The sequence below is a fragment of the Melopsittacus undulatus genome, chromosome 8 (genome assembly GCF_012275295.1).
Source record: "Melopsittacus undulatus isolate bMelUnd1 chromosome 8, bMelUnd1.mat.Z, whole genome shotgun sequence".
Classification (NCBI taxonomy): Eukaryota; Metazoa; Chordata; class Aves; order Psittaciformes; family Psittaculidae; genus Melopsittacus; species Melopsittacus undulatus.
In genome coordinates, this window is record NC_047534.1 from 10,413,690 (window position 1) to 10,433,503 (window position 19,814).

Below are 19,814 nucleotides of genomic sequence, written 5' to 3' on the forward strand. Positions count from 1 at the left end.
CGTGCCTGCTGTGCCAGTGACCGCTTTGGAGACCCAGTGCTTTAGCAAAGCGATTTGACTTGTTGGAGTTGCAGAGCAGCTCGGGATACAGCACAGGGAAACGGGGCGTCCTGGAAAAGCCACAGACTTAGCAAGGTGATGTGTTTCAAATCCCCTTTTGACTGTCAGGGAGAGGCCGTTCGGCTGTTGCAGTCTTGCTGATGTGCCTTGTTTTGCATGGGGTGTCATCCTGCCAGTGTTCTGCTTTACTGCATGTTTGCAACGGAGGCTGAGAGGAAAAGAACAAAGTAAACTTTTCTACACCTTAGATTTTCCCCAGAGCGTGTGGAATTGTGTGGTCTACTTGGATGACTGCTCCGATACAAGTACTTTCAAGGGAGTGAAACTCAACCAACGGAGGTACAATTCTTGAGCAAGTGTCAGTGTGGAGATACCTTTGCTTAATGGAGCACATTTAAACTCTTTCTAGAAAGGATTTTGCGTCGTATGTCCGGCGTTTGCAAAGCAGCGTAATCTCAGAGCTGCTCACATCACGTGTTTCGAGTCTTCTGTTCTGCAACTTCAGGTTTTGGTTTTGAGCAATGCATACATCAGTTTGAGCTCTGGACAAGTAGAGTTGTAATGCAAATAAGCCAGAATCAGTGGTAGCAATGAGTGCAAGGGTGTGAAAAGCAATCAATAAGGTATTTCTGGAGAAATGTGAGATTGCAAAAGCATTAATAAGCCATGAAGCACTTTTGTCTGAGTTCTTCCCTTCTGAAAATCTATTTATTTAACTAGGTGAGGATGCCTGCCTAGAAGCATGAAGGAAATGCCTTGGCAGTTAATTTGCTGTATTTAGATGAAGTTCATCTATCCGGCAGGAATAACTATCGAGAGTAACGTATAACTAAGCCTATCGTAGCAGGAAATGTGCAGTATTTCTTAGCATTAAAATGTGACATCTTAAACGGCTATTTGTGGTGCTCAATATATCTCTTTAATTTACGCAGGCTAATGGAATAATGTTCTTGTGTGTGATGATATTACATTCCAAATGTTCTTTGTAAGAAAGTGGCTTCCTCACATCCAAACTGGATCTGTGCTAAGGTGGACGAACCGTACACACGGTTAGGACAAAGCTACCTCCTTTCATAGCAAGTGGTCGACTTAGGTAAATTTAGGCGAGGTTTTGTCTAGAAAGCCTCCTTGTTTTACCAACGGTCTTGTGCTCAAGCTCACCAAATCTTACGCACTAAGCCTTCAGAAGCCTTTAGAAACTTGCTGGAGAGAATTTGTAGGAATGTAGGAAAGCAACTGCTTGAAAGTTGCTCCTTCTCCCGTCCCACCTCCATTTTCCTTAAATCACACATTATCACAAGCCCTTTCCATCCTTATTAAATTACGGGGGAGTCCTGGTGAAAAGGCAGAACCAAATATTGCTTCTCAGCTGTTGCCTGTCTCTAGCCCGTTTGAGAGGTTCCAGGCTCTTTCAAAACACACTGCTGCGGTAGCTTTTTTTTGAGAGAGATTCTATTATCCAGAAATTCCTACTTGAGACCCATTTATTTAATTTTTTTTTAAAAGACGGACTTTCCACAAGAGGAAGTTCAGAAGCATCCATGGACTTGAGGAAATACTAAAAGTCTCCAGACTTAAAGGATAGCTTTTCACTGCCCTCCTCATATCCCACTTGTGTTGCAAGCAGTGGATCAAAGTGGAGTTCCCTCACTGTGTTTATCGGTTAACATTTCACCTACACAGATAGCTGCTCTGATGCATGTGTACGCATCACCTTGTACTTAGGATCGTACAGATGCCTCCTTGGGAAGCTAATAGCAAGTCCGGGCCCGTACAGTTTTGCACCGTCACCTGGGATACGCTGGATACCTCAACCTCTAATGTCTGTCTAACATCTATAATTTTGTTTTCAATGTTCTTAATTCCTGCAGATATATTATTTACAATCTTTTTTTCCTAATTCACTCACTCCCAACCAAGGAAGAAACCATCTAACAAAATTGTGCAGTCCTCTGGAATCTTGTAGGACAATTGGCAATAGTGTTATGAGTCGAGTTCTCCATGCATGAAGTTGCACAAAATATACGAAGCAAGTGAAAAATGTCCCACAAAACAAGTACTTTGCCTTAACTGTTTTCAGTGAGCTGTCGAATGTATTTTCACCCTCCACCCCTCTGCTCACAATCATGGGGTGGAGCTAGTTTGTGGTGCAGACACTGGGGCCTTCCACCTTTTTCCTTTTCTTTAGGGCCCATGGGGTTTCTTTCAGGCCACTCTAGCACCAGCTTTTCCAATTTACCCCTGGGTAATCCATCCATTCAAACTTTAGAAATACCCTGTCATCACTCCAATGTCCACTACGCTCGCCTCTTATTAGGACTCTTTCTAGCTCCTGGGCAAATAGGGGGTGTCTGCTGTTCCCCATCAGTCGGGCGAAGAGGGATTTTTTATCTCTGTTCGTTTCAGTCCCTTAGTATCAATTTCACCAGAAATACCGAGGGGGCCGCACTTTCTCCCATCATTAATCAACCCCTGGGCAACTTCCCCCCACGTCCGTATTTTCTTCTCTGTCTTTCGACCAGGTGAAAGCAGTCTTTCCAGGGCAGCAACGGCCCTTTCACTTTGGGATGTTGCTCTTATCTTTCCCTGTAACCTGGATCCCCATGGCTTTCAAGGAGTCGGGAAGAGCCCGAATGAGGGAAGGCTTATGTTTCCGGGATCGACCGCTATCGTCATCGGGGACTCCTGTTTAAGTTCCCGATCGTACATCCTTTGCAGATACGCTGCTTTCTTCCCATTTGCTACCCACTGGTCGACTGTCCCTGTGATGGCGAGGGGATCTCCCCTTTCCAAAGGGTCAAGTCCTCCAGCCCAATAAGCTGCTCTTGAAGGACCAGGGTGCGCAGTGGTCGCCGGTGGCTAGAACTACTCCTGGCCCCAAGTATCCCTCAGCTTCCTTTTCACTCAGTGAAAATTCACCTCCCCCAGACAGCGATACTCTCCAAACACATTCTGTTTCTGATTCTCCTCGAGGACGACTCGATTCCGTTCGAAGTTTAGCTCGTTCCGTAGCAGTATAACGGCACCTCTTTGGTGGCAAGCAGTGGGAATTCGTCCTCTCCGCCATCCTAAGTATATTCCCTATTTATCAAGGGGCGGAGAGAAGCGGCAGGAACGCTTCATTTTTGTAACCTTAGCCTCGCCTCTCCCAGGTCCCTGCGGGGATATTCAGTTGTTTTCTGCGACTTGTGGAGGGGCGGTTTTCTCTGCAAGGAGTTGCTCTTTCAGGGCTAATGGCAAGTAGTTAGCGTGAGTTTTCTCTTTGTCTAACTGCTCTTTTAAGTTAACTGCCTGGTCCTGCAGGGCTCGGACCGGGTCTTGTGAAGCTTGTAGGAACTGAGATTCAGCTGTTGATTGCTCTTCGCCAGCCTCCAGTGCAGCAGCCAAGATGGCGCCCGGTAGGGCAGAGAACCGAGTTACCCCTTCCGGGCCGCAGTTTTGCGTCCTCTCGCAGGGTGCTTATTCGGTCTGTTCCACTTTGCAAATTAGGCCAATTTTTCTCGGCCCATTCTGCCCCGGCAGAGAGGCGCGAGCCTTCTGTTTCTCTAAAAGACCACAGAACACATCTCTGCCCTCAGGGGCAGCTTCGCTGCTATTCATTTCGGAACGGGACAACCGCCGACGACGGGAGGCAGCGCGTTTTGCTTCCACAAAACCCACCTGTGAAGTCCGATTTTCTCAAGTGGAAAAAGAAGTTTACGTGGTGGGGCAATTCCGTCGCTAACAACTGCAAGGAATTTAGATTTCAAAAATATTTACTGTTTCTGTTTGAAAAAGGATGTTTAAAAGGGAGCATTCTGCAGGAACACCCAGAAGAACCAGGTCTGCTCCACAACGCAAAAACACATGATGAACATCTTAAACACTGCCACTTAAACATGCAGGTCAACACACTGTTTTGAACTATGGTGTATTTCTCCGTTTCAATACTTCCAGTACAAGAGAGACTACCACTCTGGTCTTTTTCCTTATTGCAACTTAATTGACATTTGTAATTCTCTGCTCATAAATATAAGAACTAAGATGGAAAAATACGAGAGTAACTAGCAGAGCAGGTAACCCTACAGATAGATACCAGCCCTCTTCCCGAGCAGGGTTAGCGTTCAGAGACTTGTAAGTAATGGAAGCCAGCAACACAAAGGTGAAATGTACTTTTCTCTGCACAACACAGAAGACCTGGCTAAGTCTGCGTATTATGAAAGCTTCCTCAAAACCGATTGTTACAAATAGATTTCTAAATAGAAAAAACTACAGGTTTTCCAATACCAGTCCCTTCAGTTGCCTTAGGGGACTCACAAAATTGCAGCCTAGTGCTGAAGGCTTTATTCATCACAACCCTGTTTTAGGTCAGTGCAACAAATGAGAACTGCGTTTTCGACTTTTGGATTTGAAGAACTAAATAACTGGTAAAAACTATTATAAAACCCCAAACAACAACAACCAAAGTAAAAACCCCACTCCCAAAACTGCGTTTAAGTGGGGAGTAGCGATTACACACTTTTCTCGTGACAAAACAAACATCTGCAGCTGTGATTGTAAAACAATAACATACACAAAAGTACCTCAGTAGAAATAAGGAGCAATACCAGACTACTACAGGTAGACATGAAGACAGGAAGGAACTTCCGTGTCTCATATTCGCAAACTACATTTTCACACTGCAACGCTACCAGAAAAAAAAAAAAATCCAAACCGTTTTTTTTTTTTTAAAAAAAAAAAAAAAGGAATAACCCGAACACAAACACGCCGCACTCGCTTACTGTCATAAAAAAAGAATCCAAGTGCCAGGCTGGGAAACTCGGAGTTATTCCAGTTAAGGAAAATCTTAAGTGGAAGCCAGCTAAGGTACACGATGTAGAGAGGCACTCGAAGGTCTCATTCCCCGCTGTCGGAGCCCAGCAACGCTTCCTGCCACTCCTGGCCACCCCGATGTCGGGGACCGCGAGTTGTAGGGAGCAGCGAGAGCGGCCCCAGGGTCTGCATCTCTCCGCACAGGCGTCGGGTCTGTGTCCGCCCAGGGCCGCAGTTTGTGACACCCCAGGGGTCTCGCTGTCCCCCCAGGGCTGTGTGCCCGGTGTTTCGCCGCGGTCTGACGGTCTGCTTCTCCCGGGTCGCAAGATACGCTCTCAAAGTCGGTTAACGTCCAGTCCGAAATGGAACTGTCCGACCATCCGTCACCAGCGCTAAGCATCAAGCACCCCCCCGCTCACCCCCAGCTTTGCCTTTCCGACAGGTTTTCGTTCCTGAGGGCATTTTGGCACCGCCGCTCTCAGGGAGCGGCGCGGCACGGAACGTGTCCGCTGTCGGGAGCGGCCAGAGCCCAAGCACAGCCAAAGCAAACCGATCCCGACACGGCAGGCGGGGGCGGAGCACGGCTCCGAGGGATCCCTGGCTTCACCTCGCCTCGCCCTTCTCACTCCACCACACGCTCGGACCCAGACCCGTTCGGTAATTCCGGGTCGCGGCAACCGGTGCTGCGGGGGCAGGCGCAGCGCAGCGCCGCCTCAGCGCTTTCCCGCCCCTCCCCGGTCCTGCCGGTCCAGCGGCGGCGAGGCTGGGTCCGTCCGCTCCATAGCGGGGACGTCGCCCAGCCCAGCCCCGCCGCGGACTCCCACCCCTCCGCTGCCCGTCAGCCAGGAGGCCAGCGGCCGGGTGCCTGACCCTCGCCACAGCGGCCGACACAGATGAGAAGAGCTGAGCTGAGCTGAGCCGCCTGCTCCCGCCGCTCTCTTTCCCTTCCTTTTGCCTTGCCGCCTCCGCTCAGCATCTGAACCGTGTGGCCGCTTCCATCAGCCCCGGTGCCAGTGCAGTGCAGGCAGAGAAATGTACAGAAAACTTCAGCTCAGCCGGAGTGACTTAAAATTAACACTATTCTGACAAAATAAGCTCTACGTTGCTTCACATTTTGAACCAGTTTAGACTGGTACAAAACTGAACCTCTGTCAACTGAGCAGTTTTTATAATGCTTCCTAGATGAAAACAAGGCATATTTTCAAGATTTAGTGCATTCCTATGTAGATATGCTGGCTGGAAAAGCTAGATCTCTTGTAGACCGAATCCTACAAACTGAGACTTGTGGTTTATCAGTTGAATACCTGTATTTTCTGGGAAAGTGTTTCTAGCCACAGTTTAAAATGTAAATGCTGCACAGAGAGGGACTGATTTTAAGTATTACTTGATGTTCACAAGTGATTTGCATGACATAACTCTGTATCAATCATTGTTAAAAATGTGATGTTCGATGTAAATCCACTGCAACAGTAATGTTTTCATTTAGCAGGAGGACCTGTTGCTTCAGCCTGGAGACTTTCTTTGAAATAAAGTGTGAAACTCTACTGTTGCATAGCTCCTCATTTACCAAGCATACATGGGAGGTGTGTGCTGATTTACTTGTTTTGAGAGCTTAAGATCTGATTTTGCAACTGCTCTTGTAAATAGAAAGCCTCTTCGCCTACCTTTAAGCACACCGATTTAAATTGACAGGTGCAAGTTTTCAGAGAGAAGACTCCTCAGCTGCAAAATCGGTTGTTTTTGTAAGGCTGAACACTCCTAGCTGTGTTGCTATGAACGTTACTCCATTAAGAGCTGGTTTCCCACCCTAAATTAAGGAGGAATTTTATCCCTTCCCTTCCATGAGCTTCAGTCAAACATAAGGCAAGTGGGGGAACAACTCAGATCTCTCTCCCTCAAGTCGATTAATTAGACCAGACAGTTTAGTCAGATGAACTGTATTTCACACAGGTTCCCACTCCCTGGTCTCCCCATGCAGGAGCAGTGAACATGAAATGCATCACAGTTTGATAGCATTTAATAATAAATATTAAAATCACAGTGTGAATTTGTCTTTAGCTAGCCACTCTCGAGAGACAAAACCAGACAACTGACACTTCACACAAGAGTCAGTATATTAAGAAAATGGAATTCAAACATGGGTTTTGTCTTGATGCTAAACGTTTCAACAATAAATCCAAAGTTTTGATGGTCAACATCGGTAAAGTCCGGTTTGAAGGTAGAGAGTTGCTGATTTTGAAGGTAAAGACTCATATTTTGGTGGTAAAGCCAGATTCAGTGTTAAACAGTCAGGTTTGAAGCAAACAGTCACGTTTGGAGGTAAAAAGTCACATTTGATGGTGAAGAGTCAGTTTTGATGGCAAAGCCAGGTTCCATGGTAAGCAGTCCGTTTTGATGGTAGAGCCATTCTTGATGGTAAACAGCCAGGTTTTTCTTGCACTTGGACTACTGTAAAAAATAACATTTAAAGGTTGTTTCAAGTGTAACAAGTGCCGTGGTGAGTAAAAAGGAGTCCTGCAAACATCTATGGCTTCTTACCTTTCATGTACTCACTGGACGGGATGAAGCCGTAGTTCTTGTTGTCACATCCCCCAGAAGGCTTCCTGTCCTTGTAGGGTTCTTCACTGCCCTGGTTTCTATATTGCTCATGTAAAGAGTTGCCTGAAAAAATGGGTACTGTCTTCTTCTCCTGTGTCGTCTTCTCAAGAGGATAACCTAAATATTCCGAGAAGTCTTTCAGTTTCCTGATGTGTTTCTTCTTTTTCGCCTTCTGTTCGCCATTGTCATTGTCAATGCGAAACACAAAGCCATCCAAATCCTGAAGTCTGAGGGAAACATGGAGGTTAAAAATAGGAAAACGGATGCAGCATTTGATGCGTGTATGGAATATTATTTGTTTTACCACAAGCGATTGCTTGCTGTGTGTCACCTATTTTGTAGTAATTTCTGCATATCTGACTTTAGATGCTACAAACATAAACCCTCAGATTAAATAACTGTGTTAGTTTGTACACAAATCCCTACACGGGCTAACTGCGGAATATGTGGAATTAAATACATATAATTGTTGTAAGCTAATCAGGAACAGTGAGCGGATGTGGTTCTGTCCTGGGTTCACCAGGCTGGGCTTAAACCACAACAGGTTCTTAACTTTGTGCTCCAGATCTAGCGTTCTAGCACCATTCTAACATCCTTCCTATGTTTGCTTGACCAACCTAACGACCAGCCTAATGAGCAACCCGTAGTCAGATCATCCTATATAAATCACTTAGAAACAATGGGGAAAAGTCAGGCATGAGAAACATTCAGAAAAGAGTTAGGAAAAAAAATGCAGATTATGCTGGAATCCCCACTTACTTGGAATCCTTCCCTTGATATTTATCATCTATCTGGCGGCATTTCTTTTCCACCTCGCTTTTGCTTCCTTCTGTGTCGCCATGTTTCCTCTTGCCAAGCCTCGGTTTTTCGTTTCCCCAGAAAGAGCTGTCAAACTGTGCATGAGCTGAGGCAGGTGGAGGTGCGTGCCCTTCCCGAGAGTGTTTTTCAGGCTGCTGCTGAGGTACTGAACAATGATGGAAATTTCCTCTGTGGCTGCCCGAGTGATGCACTCCTTCCTCTCTGCAAGGAGTGTTGTGAGCCCATCTGCTCTTGCAATGATCATCTCTATGTGATTTGTAGAATTGACTCCATTTGCTCCAAGTTCTCTCTGCTTTGGAATGGTGATATCTATTCCTGTCTTGTTCTGTTCTTTCTCTGCTTCGGGATCTATAACGAGAACATTTTCCTGAGGCATCTGCTTGTAATTCACACCAGAATAATACATGCTCGGCGCTGACATCTGCAACCCTACATGTACAGTGTGGGATTTGCTGTACTGATTCAAAGCTTTCTATTAAATAGTACTACTAGATGGGTAAAACAATCATAAACTTGTATGAAATCTTTTTTTCATCAGAGTATACTCAATTTACCTTGTTTTCTCTGACAACCTGTTCAGGTGGTTGTAGGCCAGGGATTCTAAGATTATTTCTTGAGGAATGGGTGACTCAGCTACAGGTATCTACAATTAAAACGCAGACATTCAGAGACAGAAAACCCCACTACCTTTAGTAGAAAACTGTTTGCAAACTTTCCTCATTACTTATTAAACAAGATCAATTTGCCTTCTATGTACTATTGCTATTTCACACATCACCCCTTCCACCCCAGTATATTTATGAAACTGATGAAATATTATCTCAGCTGAACCTTTCTGAAGCTGACATGTTCTCACATGCCCGTTCAGCTCTGCAGTTCCTAACGGGACAATAGCACAAAGTTGTTAATGATGAAATTTGTGCTGTGTGTTTTCACAGTATTTCACATTAATTAGGAATATCTTAATGCTCCTGAATACGAAACACACCACAGGTGAGAAGTTCTAGATGAAACAAACGTAACTCACTGCTTCAAGCAATCCGTTTGTTTTAGCAGAGAAGACCTCAGAAGGTTTAGCAGGCTGGACTTGGCAAGCAAAATCAAGTTTCAGTCCATTTTGTTTAGATCCAATATCTAAACTAATAGCACCATTTAGTGAATCATTTTGTGGCAGCTCATGATGGGATCTCTCTTCTTCAGCACTCTCACAGAAAGAATGGGAATTCTGCAATGTGCCGACCACCTTCCAAATCACAATTCCATTGGAAGATATTTTGTAGTTCATTTTAAACACGCCATTCGATGCCTCAGATTTTCCTGAAGACTCCGCACTGGAAGGGACTGTAGCATCGGAGCCGAGTGCAGGACTTAGATTCACTGCTGGCTCTACAAACATTTCATCAGGAACTTCCTGTTTGGAAATGTTAGCCGCAACTGCCACTGTAGATGCATTTGAGGTAGACTCTGCTCTGAAAGAATTTGTAGTTGTGGAGGAAGGCACGGTCTTGCTGAGATCCTCATTCTCCAAAGCACTGGCAAGACAGCCAGGTTGTGACACAGGCTGGTGCTCAGGCAATTTGTTCTGAATACTGCGAGTGATCTTCTGGGCTTTTGATGGATCTGGAGCTGAAGGCCTGGTCATTGCCCAGTTTTGAATGCAAGCTGTTGTTGGAGCGGAAGATGGCCTTTTTAATGCCATACTCACAGGATTTGTATCCTCTTTTAGGGGTCCATTTCCATTTAAACGACTTGAATTCTGTATCGAAAAAGAAAAGATTGCAAGATGAATATGTACAATCACACAGCACTTGTTAAAACATTACATTCTCCTACTAAGTATTTCTACAAATTGCCTCATCACCTAAGAAGAAAAACACCCCACTTCCAATATAAACCAAAGTCCAACAAGTTTTTCTAATTCCTGCTGCTTTTGGTTTACTCTATCTTGGTATCAAATGAGCCTCATTTTTGAAACCCACACAATCAACTTAACATTGATTAAAGCACTTCACAAATACATTTATTTTCCTCTTTAAACATTCCCTGAAAACACTGCAGTAATTGCTCTGGTACTCAGGACCAAGATAAATTCTTTTCACTCTCTCAGCCAAGGTAACACTGAGGGACAGTGATCTTTGCCTGTTGTGATTATTATTATTATTACAATTATCATCATCAAAGAATTAATAGACTCCTTCAAGTGTCTCAAAAGAGCAGCTCTCGGTGCTTTAGAAAGCACTTTGAGTTGGAAGTATAATGAAGTAGCATGGCTGCACAATTTAGGATTAGCCACTGTTGGAATAATTCTGGCTGTTGCCCGATGATTGTGAAGAAAGCTGCAGTGTGGGAGGGAAAATAGAACTCAAATGCCATAAAACAGTACCTCCCCTCCCCCTGCAATCAAAAGAAAACAACCTTAACAATTTGGTGCCATTATTTGCTCCCTGCAAATTACCTTAATCATATGAGGAGGAAGTTGTGGTCCCATAAATCCGGCCTGCTTACTATTAGACCCCAGTTGACCAAGGAATGAACGGGGATAAGACGGTGCTGGTAAGTAAAAACCACGTTCTCCAAGTGTCAAATCATAGCGCCTTGGGGAAAAAAAAGCAGTGATCTCAGTTTAGAGTTTTTCTTTCAGGCTGTTCTTGGATTAAACCCTCATCTAAAATTTTATAAGAACAGATGATGTGACACAGAAGACATATATAAAAGACTCAACCAAGACTACCAACTAAAAAACAGACAATGGTCTCCCTGCAGTGACTATCCTTTTCAGAGCAACAACTCACCCTTACACCATCTATGGCGTAATTTCTCCTCTTCTATATTAGCCAGCTACATAGAGCAGATATAGAGCAACATACACAAGCACACCAGCTTAAGGCCAAGCAATGAGAGACAGTAAATGTCACTGGTAAGTTCAGATTAGACCGAACCGAATTACAGAAACAGTAATCTTTTCCTAGGACAGAAAGAAAAACACTTGGGGGAAAAAGAAAAGTATCAGTAAGAGAAGAGTAAATATATTCTGAACAGATTCAGTAGTTTGTATTACCTGATATAAAAAAGTAAATAAGCTTGCTGATTGAGAACCGTTTCGGTATCAGAACGCTCCACTATGGCATCATTCATTTGATACCAAAATCCATTGCCGGCCTGCAAATAAAAGAAAGACAGACAAAAAAAGTTCAGACAAAATACATGTTGTCCAAATGACATCACAGGCAGAACACTACAGCACAAAACCTACCAAACAAATCAAACAGAACGCATCATTCAACCTTTCTCCATCAGAATGGTGGTTGCCAGTAACATTCATTTTCTTTATCAGCACGGATGATTTTACCCTGTTAGAAATCAAGCTGATACCCACCTTTATGAAGCAGATATAGTGTCCTGCATTGCAGGTGGAACCAGAATGAACAAGAACTGCATATAAAGAATAGATGAGTGGTTCTCCCATTGACTGGGACATATATGCTCGAAGATCCAAATATTCAGGGTATTTTACATCCTAAACACAAAACAGGAAGATTCAAAAATTACCCTGAAACACTTCATGGAACAGCCTGAGAAAAACCCTTCTAAAAACACAGGCTAGGATCACACAAACATATTCTTGATTCACTTCAAAGTACCTGTTCTCAGAAACAGCATTTAATAATTGAAGCTGCAGAGAACTGTTTTCTGCAGAATTAGCTCTAAGAGTGAGGTATACTCTTACAGTTACCGTAAGCCGTAGTTGTTAGATTGACTTTACTTAGACTATTGCTATTGAAGTTACAGCCTGCAAACATGAACAACCTTTAAATCACAGAACCATTGAATAGTTAGGGTTGGAAAGGACCTTAAGATCATCAAGTTCCAACCCCCTGCCATGGGCAGGGACACCTGCCACTAAACCATGCCACCCAAGGAAGGCTCTGTCCAACCTGACCTTGGACACCAGCAGGGATGGAGCACTCACAACTTCCCTGGGCAGCCCATTCCAGTGCCTCACCACCCTAAGAGGAAAGAATTTCTTCCAATTTAAACTTCCCCTCTTTCAAATGCTATTCTCTTGGGGAAATCTCCCACTCCAACAAGATAAAGCTGCTTGACAGCTGCAAATATACCTTGTTGATCTTGCCACCAGTAAAAGCTGAAAATCTTTTCAGCGTGATGGTGAGAACTTTGGAGGAGCGATGTATTGTGTACTTCTTGGAGGCAGGAACCATGTTTTCGCACCTTAAAAACAAGCACAGACAAACGTTGAACAGCAAATGCTTCCTCCTCCCAAAACTCAAACAAGTTTTCATCTCTCGCACAGGCCTATGAACCCATACGCTGCACTTCAGGTTTGTTAATAGACAGAAGGTAGCAGCACGTAAGCGGACAGCTCTACAAAACAAAGGACTTGGAACATTATCTTTTGATAGCCAAGCAAACATCTGAGCATCTCTCCTAACGACAAAAAGGAAAGACTTCCCAACAATTCAGCATGAGAGCCGTGCAACACACTTTTCAGTGAGCCCTTAGGGGCTGCCCATGTTAACGACAACCGTTTGCATGCACTGAGACCCAATCCCACTTTGTTCCGCAGGACACGTTAAGACCTGCAGCAAGCTGATGTTGCCTCCCACCCCAAGTTGTTGTCCTCAGCTCCGTGCTTCAGCTCCCTACTACTTAGCAGACATCCCCTTTAACTTCTGGCCAGACAAATATTTCTGCGTGCAACCTCACGCTTACGAAGGCTAATAAGCCCCAGTGCAGGCAGCACTAGGAATAAAAGTCTTGTATCAGCTAATGGCCACAATTCTTCTATTTCCAAATATTCCTCTGATACATGAAACGCTTTCTCTTATACTCGGATGGAATTAGTAAGAATCTTACTTGCTACACTTATAGCTGTTTTCTCCATCCAGTTGTTCAGGTTTCACCAATTGTTCCAGAGCCTCGGTGACAGATGTAACGGTCTGGATGAATAAGAAAGTAGAGCCCTCAGTCACTGGAAATGCAAAATTTCAAACACTTCCTGGTAGTTAACGAGAGAATCTTGCTAGCTCATGCTCAAGTGACCTACTGTCAACCGGCAACCACTGTGAAGGAGGCAGAAACCTCAGAGTACGCTGAGCATTTACCTCCTGTGGAAACGATGCTACTTTGAAATAAAGTTTGCAGTGCCACAGGCAGCATCTCTGCTCTGCTATGGCACCAATAATGAGAACAATCAAACCCATCAGCCTAACGACAGACGCATGCTGGAGCAGAATAATCGAGAAGCGTGAGAGTATAGGTGTTTGTATAGATATAATTACTGGTTTTACAGCTTAAACCCACTGCAAACGTGAAGAGCATCTAGGTGCCTTCCACACAAGACCAAAGTCCAATCCACACCCATCCACCACCAAGCTCTTTCCTTTTAGCAGTGTATAGTTTTCAGTAAAATGCCTTTATTTGGAAAGCTCCAAAAAAAGGTCCTTATACAGCTCGACCCATATTCACAAAACACCTTACCTCTATATCCAAAGTGATATCCAGGAATGGTTCATACGCATCGGAAACGGCTTTGCAGTTCAAGCATTTTACTGGAATCAAAATACAAATGCTTAACACTGACTGGACAAATTTAAAGTCTTCCTACGTTTTACTTTAGTCCAAGTACAAAGTCCTTTACTACAGACAAAACAGACACAGACCAGTTCAAAGGACAGGAAGATTTTTGACAAGTACCTTGGGATCTTAGGTATCCTCCAAATATTTGATAAATAAGTGTGGTGGCTTGAGAAGATGTGTCCAACCTGGAAAGAAATTATCAATCAGACCTCAGGTGATGCGAGGCTCAGAGTTAGCTCTTCAAACAGTTTTTACTAAGGACATTCATTTTAATATAGTATAGTAAAGAAAGGAGTGAAAGGGGCCAGAGAACATTTAAAGCTTAAATAATTTGTTTATACGTACGTGGCGCTTCCATTCAAGCAAGCTTTCTGCAAAGCCTCAACGGTGAAGGACAAGAATTCATGGGCATCCTCTTGACTGCCATAGCGGAAATGCTTTCCTATTCCTAATAAATAAGAAGGTGGTTATATTTATCTCCCAGAAAATGAAAGAAAACTCACATCTCTAAAAGTATCAAAATCATTTCTATGCATCAAATAGTGCTTTGAGAAGTTACCAAATATATCAAAAGAAAACCATCGGAAATGACTTACTTCTAAGGCCATTGATAACAGACATGGGTTTGACAGCCTTGTTAGAGAGACGCAGGGCCTGATTAATGTGAGCTTCCAATGTACACATCATGCAGAAGCCTTTCTCTTCACCTGAAGAGTGAAAGAAGCAACACAGTCTAGTCAAATAAGCACTGCTACCAAAAAAGAACAAAACCAAAAAACAATATCCAGGAGAAACACTATTGATATTGATGACACAGCGCTAAGAGAGAATGGGTGTGATTTTCAGCATACTGCTCTGAGGTGAGCTACATGACACAGAGCTAAGAATCCTCTGGGGGAAAGGTTAAAGGAAGGTATGTGCAAGTATTTCCGCCCTCCTTTTTGCAACAACAGGGTTCTTAGCTGGAAGCATTTTTATCTATGTCAAAAAAACACAGTTAAATTTCTAGGAATAAACATTTAGATGCCAAACCAAAAAGCATGCATGTACCTTTGTCAAAACAGACCTGGAAGGATACGAAAAGAGGCTCCCGTGCCCAAAACAGTTCAAGCGTACCATGGAAATGCGAAGAACGCAAATTCAAAGGTTTAAAAAATACAAATTTTTAACTAGAAAAAAAAACAGTCTGAATTTTAATACTGCCCCACACAGATTTCCATTTCAGGTCAGCAGAAATGAGCTCGTAGTGCTTTCCAGGGTGTGGGCTTTCTTAATGGGTCAACAGTGAACATGTCATTTATTGCCGTATTAGCACATTACGGTATCTAGGCTGCAGAGACGAAGAAGCTACGATGCCAACATCCCAAGTTTTACCACCTTTCTACCAGCAGGAAACCCAAATGCCAAATATTCATCAAATGCCTTCCTTTACAACATACTTCATTATTCACACAAAGAAAGAAATGGTCTTTCTTTGCAACTTTACCGTTGTGCATTAAATGAACAAATAGACTTTATATGCCATTCCGAGCCCCCTGCTAAATAACTATGGAATCACAGAATCGTTTAGGTTGAAAAACACCACGAAGATCGCGTTCAAAGCCGGCTTCTACAGGTAGAACGGGAAAGCCACGCGTTTTCTCCACAGAATCACTCTTGTTCTTTCACCTTTGCAGCTGTCCAACGTATTTAGAATAATGTTAGAAAGTACTCACATGACTTGCTGTGTTCAAGAGACAGCATGTAATTGGCCAGAGGAGGTGTGTACGTCAGACATTGCAGAGTAGCATTAAGGTAACATGTATTGCCCAGATTCTGCAGTCCAACTCCAACGCTCAGTGGCTGTTGCCAATCCATGCGAATTTTCTCAGGTGGAAAAAGGATTCTTTGTGGTGGGGCAATTCCATCGTTAACAACTGCAAGAAAATTAGATTTCAACAAATATTTACTGTTTCTGTTTGAAAAAGGATGTTTAAAAGGGAGCATTCTGCAGGAGCACCCAGAAGAACCAGGTCTGCCCCACAGCGCAAAACCACGTGATGAACAGATTATAAGAACGATGGAAAAGTAAGCGAGGTTTTCCAATACCAGTCCCTTCAGTTGCCTTAGGGGACTCACAAAATTGCAGCCTAGTGCTGAAGGCTTTATTCATCACAACCCTGCTTTACATTAGTGCAACAAATGAGAACTGCGTTTTCTAACTTTGGGGGTTTTTGTTCTGAAGAACAAAAAAAGGGGGGAAGGACAGAAGACACACTTACTTAACTCTTCCTGGCCAAAAGGCTTAGGTTTTTCAGAGGTTCTACAATACACAGAACCTCTCGGGACTTTCTCGGCATCTTCCTCGGCTGGTACTGGACCCAAGTTCTCAGTGCGTGCTTTTGTTTTCTTGTCATTCCTTTTGTAGGGCCCCGTGAAGGCCAGCTTTTTAAATACTGAAGGTATCTTCATCCTTCTTATCTGTAAAAGAGGTAAAACTTTTGGTTGCCTTAAGGATATCAAGAAGCATTCCAGAAGGAAATTCTGTCACTCAGGATCAACGAAATAACTTGAAGAACTAAATAGCTGGTAAGAAATACTAAAAAAAACCCAAACGACAACAACCAAACTAAAAACCCCACTCAGGAAACTGCATTTAAGTGGGGAGTAGGGATTACACCTTTGTCTCATGACAAAACAAACATTTGCAGCAGTGACTGTAAAACAGTAACATACAGAGAAGTACCTAAGTAGAAATAAGGAGCAATACCAAACTACTACTGGCAGACATGAAGACATGAAGGCACTTCTGTGTCTCTAAATTGCAAACTATGCTTCCACAATGCAACACTACCGTAAGAAAAAAACAACCCAAACCAAACCAACAACGAAAAAGTAAAACCAACCACCCGAAAAACAAAACCAAAAACCAACCAAACACACACACACAAACTCGAAATAAAGAATATCCCCAACACACACACACACACACACCCCCCACACTTGTTTACTTTCATCAGAAATAATCCAGCTGTCAACCCAGGAAACCAAGATCAGTTAATGATCACTTTAACCTTACCTAGAAGTAAAGGTGTCCCAGTTTGTCAACTCCGGGGTCCGGTTCTGTGTCCGCCTCAGGACCGTGGTCTCCCTCCGCACAGGGCTTCCTCTGCTCTTCCAAGGCGCGGCTGCCCAGTGTTTCACCGGGCTCTGAGGGTCTGCTCCCGGGTCGCAAGAGAAGCTCTCCAAGTCGGTTAACGTCATAGTACCGGTTCCAAATGGCACTGTCCGGCCTTCCGTCCCCAGCCTGCAGCACCCCCCCCCGGGGCCCCCCCCCCCCCCCCCCCCCCCCCCCCGCCCGCTCTGCCCTTCCGACGGGTTTTGGTCCCTAAAAGCATTTTGGCACCGCCGCTCTCCCGGACCGCTGCGGCACGCGGCATGTCCGCGCTCGGGAGCAAGCAGAGCTCAAACACAGCCAAAACAAACCGACCCTGACGCGGAAGGCGAGGGCAGAGCACGGCTCGAGGGATCTCTCGCTTCACCTCGCCTCGCCCTCCTCACTTCACCTCACGCTCCCACCCAGCCCCGCTCGGCACTTCCGACCCGCAGCAACCCCTGTGCAGGGACAGGCGCAGCCCCGCGCCGCCTCAGCGCCCTCCCGCCCCGCCCCGCCCCTCCCCACCCCGCCTGTCGCTCCCCAGGCTCGCACCTCGAGCACCGTCGGGAATCACGACCGCAGCAGCGAGCGGCGACTCTGTGCTCACGGCAACTAACGGTCGGGCCGCGAGGACGGCGAGAAATGGAACCCTTCGAAGCGTTCCATTCCCCGCGGGAGGCGGCAGGCCCCGCCGCCGCCTCCTCGCCGAGCAAGGAACAACGCCGCTCATGCCGCGGGACCTGGGGTTTTTACCACGATGCTTTTCTACTCCCGGGGCACTTACTGTTCTGAAGGGAAAGCCCCGAATTCCATGCTGGAGGCACAAGGTGCCTTTTTTGGGATTGCTTCTGGTAGCAGGCAGTTTTTCACAAACTTGTGGTACCTGAGCCGTGCCTGCTGTGCCAGTGACCGCTTTGGAGACCCAGTGCTTTAGCAAAGCGATTTGACTTGTTGGAGTTGCAGAGCAGCTCGGGATACAGCACAGGGAAACGGGGCGTCCTGGCAAAGCCACAGACTTAGCAAGGTGATGTGTTTCAAATCCCCTTTTGACTGTATCAGTTTGAGCTCTGGACAAGTAGAGTTGTAATGCAAATAAGCCAGAATCAGTGGTAGCAATGAGTGCAAGGGTGTGAAAAGCATCCAGTAAGGTATTTCTGGAGAAATGTGAGATTGCAAAAGCATTAATAAGCCATGAAGCACTGACATGAAGTCTGAGTTCTTCCCTTCTGAAAATCTATTTATTTAACCAGGTGAGGATGCCTGCCTAGAAGCATGAAGGAAATGCCTTGGCAGTTAATTGGCTGTATTTAGATGAAGTTCATCTATCCGGCAGGAATAACTATCGAGAGTAACGTATAACTAAGCCTATCGTAGCAGGAAATGTGTAGTATTTCTTAGCATTAAAATGTGACATCTTAAACGGCTATTTGTGGTGCTCAATATATCTCTTTAATTTACGCAGGCTAATGGAATAATGTTCTTGTGTGTGATGATATTACATTCCAAATATTCTTTGTAAGAAAGTGGCTTCCTCACATCCAAACTGACTGCATTTTGGATCTGTGCTAAGGTGGACGAACCGTACACACGGTTAGGACAAAGCTACGTCCTTTCATAGCAAGTGGTCGACTTAGGTAAATTTAGGCGAGGTTTTGTCTAGACAGCCTCCTTGTTTTACCAACGGTCTTGTGTTCAAGCTCACCAAATCTTACGCACTAAGCCTTCAGAAGCCTTTAGAAACTTGCTGGAGAGAATTTGTAGGAATGTAGGAAAGCAACTGCTTGAAAGCTGCTCCTTCTCCCATCCCACCTCCATTTTCCTTAAATCACACATTATCACAAGCCCTTTCCATCCTTATTAAATTACGGGGGAGTCCTGGTGAAAAGGCACAACCTAACAATTCCTTCTCAGCTGTTGCCTGTCTCTAGCCCGTTTGAGAGGTTCCAGGCTCTTTCAAAACACGCTGCTGCGGTAGATTTTTTTTGAGAGAGATTCTATTATCCAGAAATTCCTACTTGAGACTCATTTATTTATTTTTTTTTAAAGACGGACTTTCCACAAGATGCAGTTCAGAAGCATCCATGGACTTGAGGAAATACTAAAAGTCTCCAGACTTAAAGGATAGCTTTTCACTGCCCTTCTCATATCCCACTTGTGTTGCAAGCAGTGGATCAAAGTGGAGTTCTCTCACTGTGTTTATCGGTTAACATTTCACCTACACAGATAGCTGCTCTGATCCATGTGTACGCATCACCTTGTACTTAGGATCGTACAGATGCCTCCTTGGGAAGCTAATAGCAAGTCCGGGCCCGTAGAGTTTTGCACCGTCACCTGGGATAGGCTGGATACCTCAACCTCTAATGTCTGTCTAACATCTATAATTTTGTTTTCAACGTTCTTAATTCCTGCAAATATATTATTTACAATCATTTTTTCCTAATTCACTCACTCCCAACCAAGGAAGAAACCATCTAACAAAATTGTGCAGTCCTCTGAAATCTTGTAGGACAATTGGCAATAGTGTTATGAGTCGAGTTCTCCATGCATGAAGTTGCACAAAATATACGAAGCAAGTGAAAAATGTCCCACAAAACAAGTAATTTGCCTTTTTTCAGTGAGCTGTCCAATGTATTTTCACCGTCCACCCCTCTGCTCACATTCATGGGGTGGAGCTAGTTTGTGGTGCAGACACTGGGGCCTTCCACATTTTTCCTTTTCTTTAGGGCCCATGGGGTTTCTTTCAGGCCACTCTAGCACCAGCTTTTCCAATTTACCCCTGGGTAATCCATCCATTCAAACTCTAGAAATACCC

General features: G+C 44.6%; 1 protein-coding gene across 1 annotated transcript; it reads right to left on the minus strand.

The window, feature by feature from the left end:
* Window positions 1-5,564: 5,564 nt before the first annotated feature.
* Window positions 5,565-17,109, minus strand: LOC117436580 (ubiquitin carboxyl-terminal hydrolase 42-like). Its single transcript, XM_034065375.1, has 16 exons — window positions 17,050-17,109; window positions 16,128-16,326; window positions 15,582-15,782; window positions 14,463-14,573; window positions 14,212-14,314; window positions 13,984-14,051; window positions 13,768-13,838; window positions 13,144-13,226; window positions 12,387-12,498; window positions 11,645-11,785; window positions 11,327-11,427; window positions 10,724-10,862; window positions 9,296-10,024; window positions 8,823-8,911; window positions 7,390-7,676; window positions 5,565-5,722 (listed from the first exon to the last, which is right to left on the minus strand). Exons 1-16 carry the CDS (start codon window positions 17,107-17,109, stop codon window positions 5,565-5,567), a joined length of 2,652 nt encoding a protein of 883 aa, XP_033921266.1.
* Window positions 17,110-19,814: the final 2,705 nt, after the last annotated feature.

Bases quoted from the DNA above. Each gene is read 5' to 3' on its own strand.
- LOC117436580 (XM_034065375.1), bottom strand. From the start codon at position 17,109: ATGACGTTAACCGACTTGGAGAGCTTCTCTTGCGACCCGGGAGCAGAC. The intron at 7,677-8,822 runs GTAAATTGAGTA...TGTTTCCCTCAG, and splicing joins AGGTTGTCAGAGAAAACAAG to ACTTCAGGATTTGGATGGCT. The intron at 5,723-7,389 runs GTAAGAAGCCAT...CGCTGTGGCGAG, and splicing joins GTCCAGTGAGTACATGAAAG to GGTCAGGCACCCGGCCGCTG.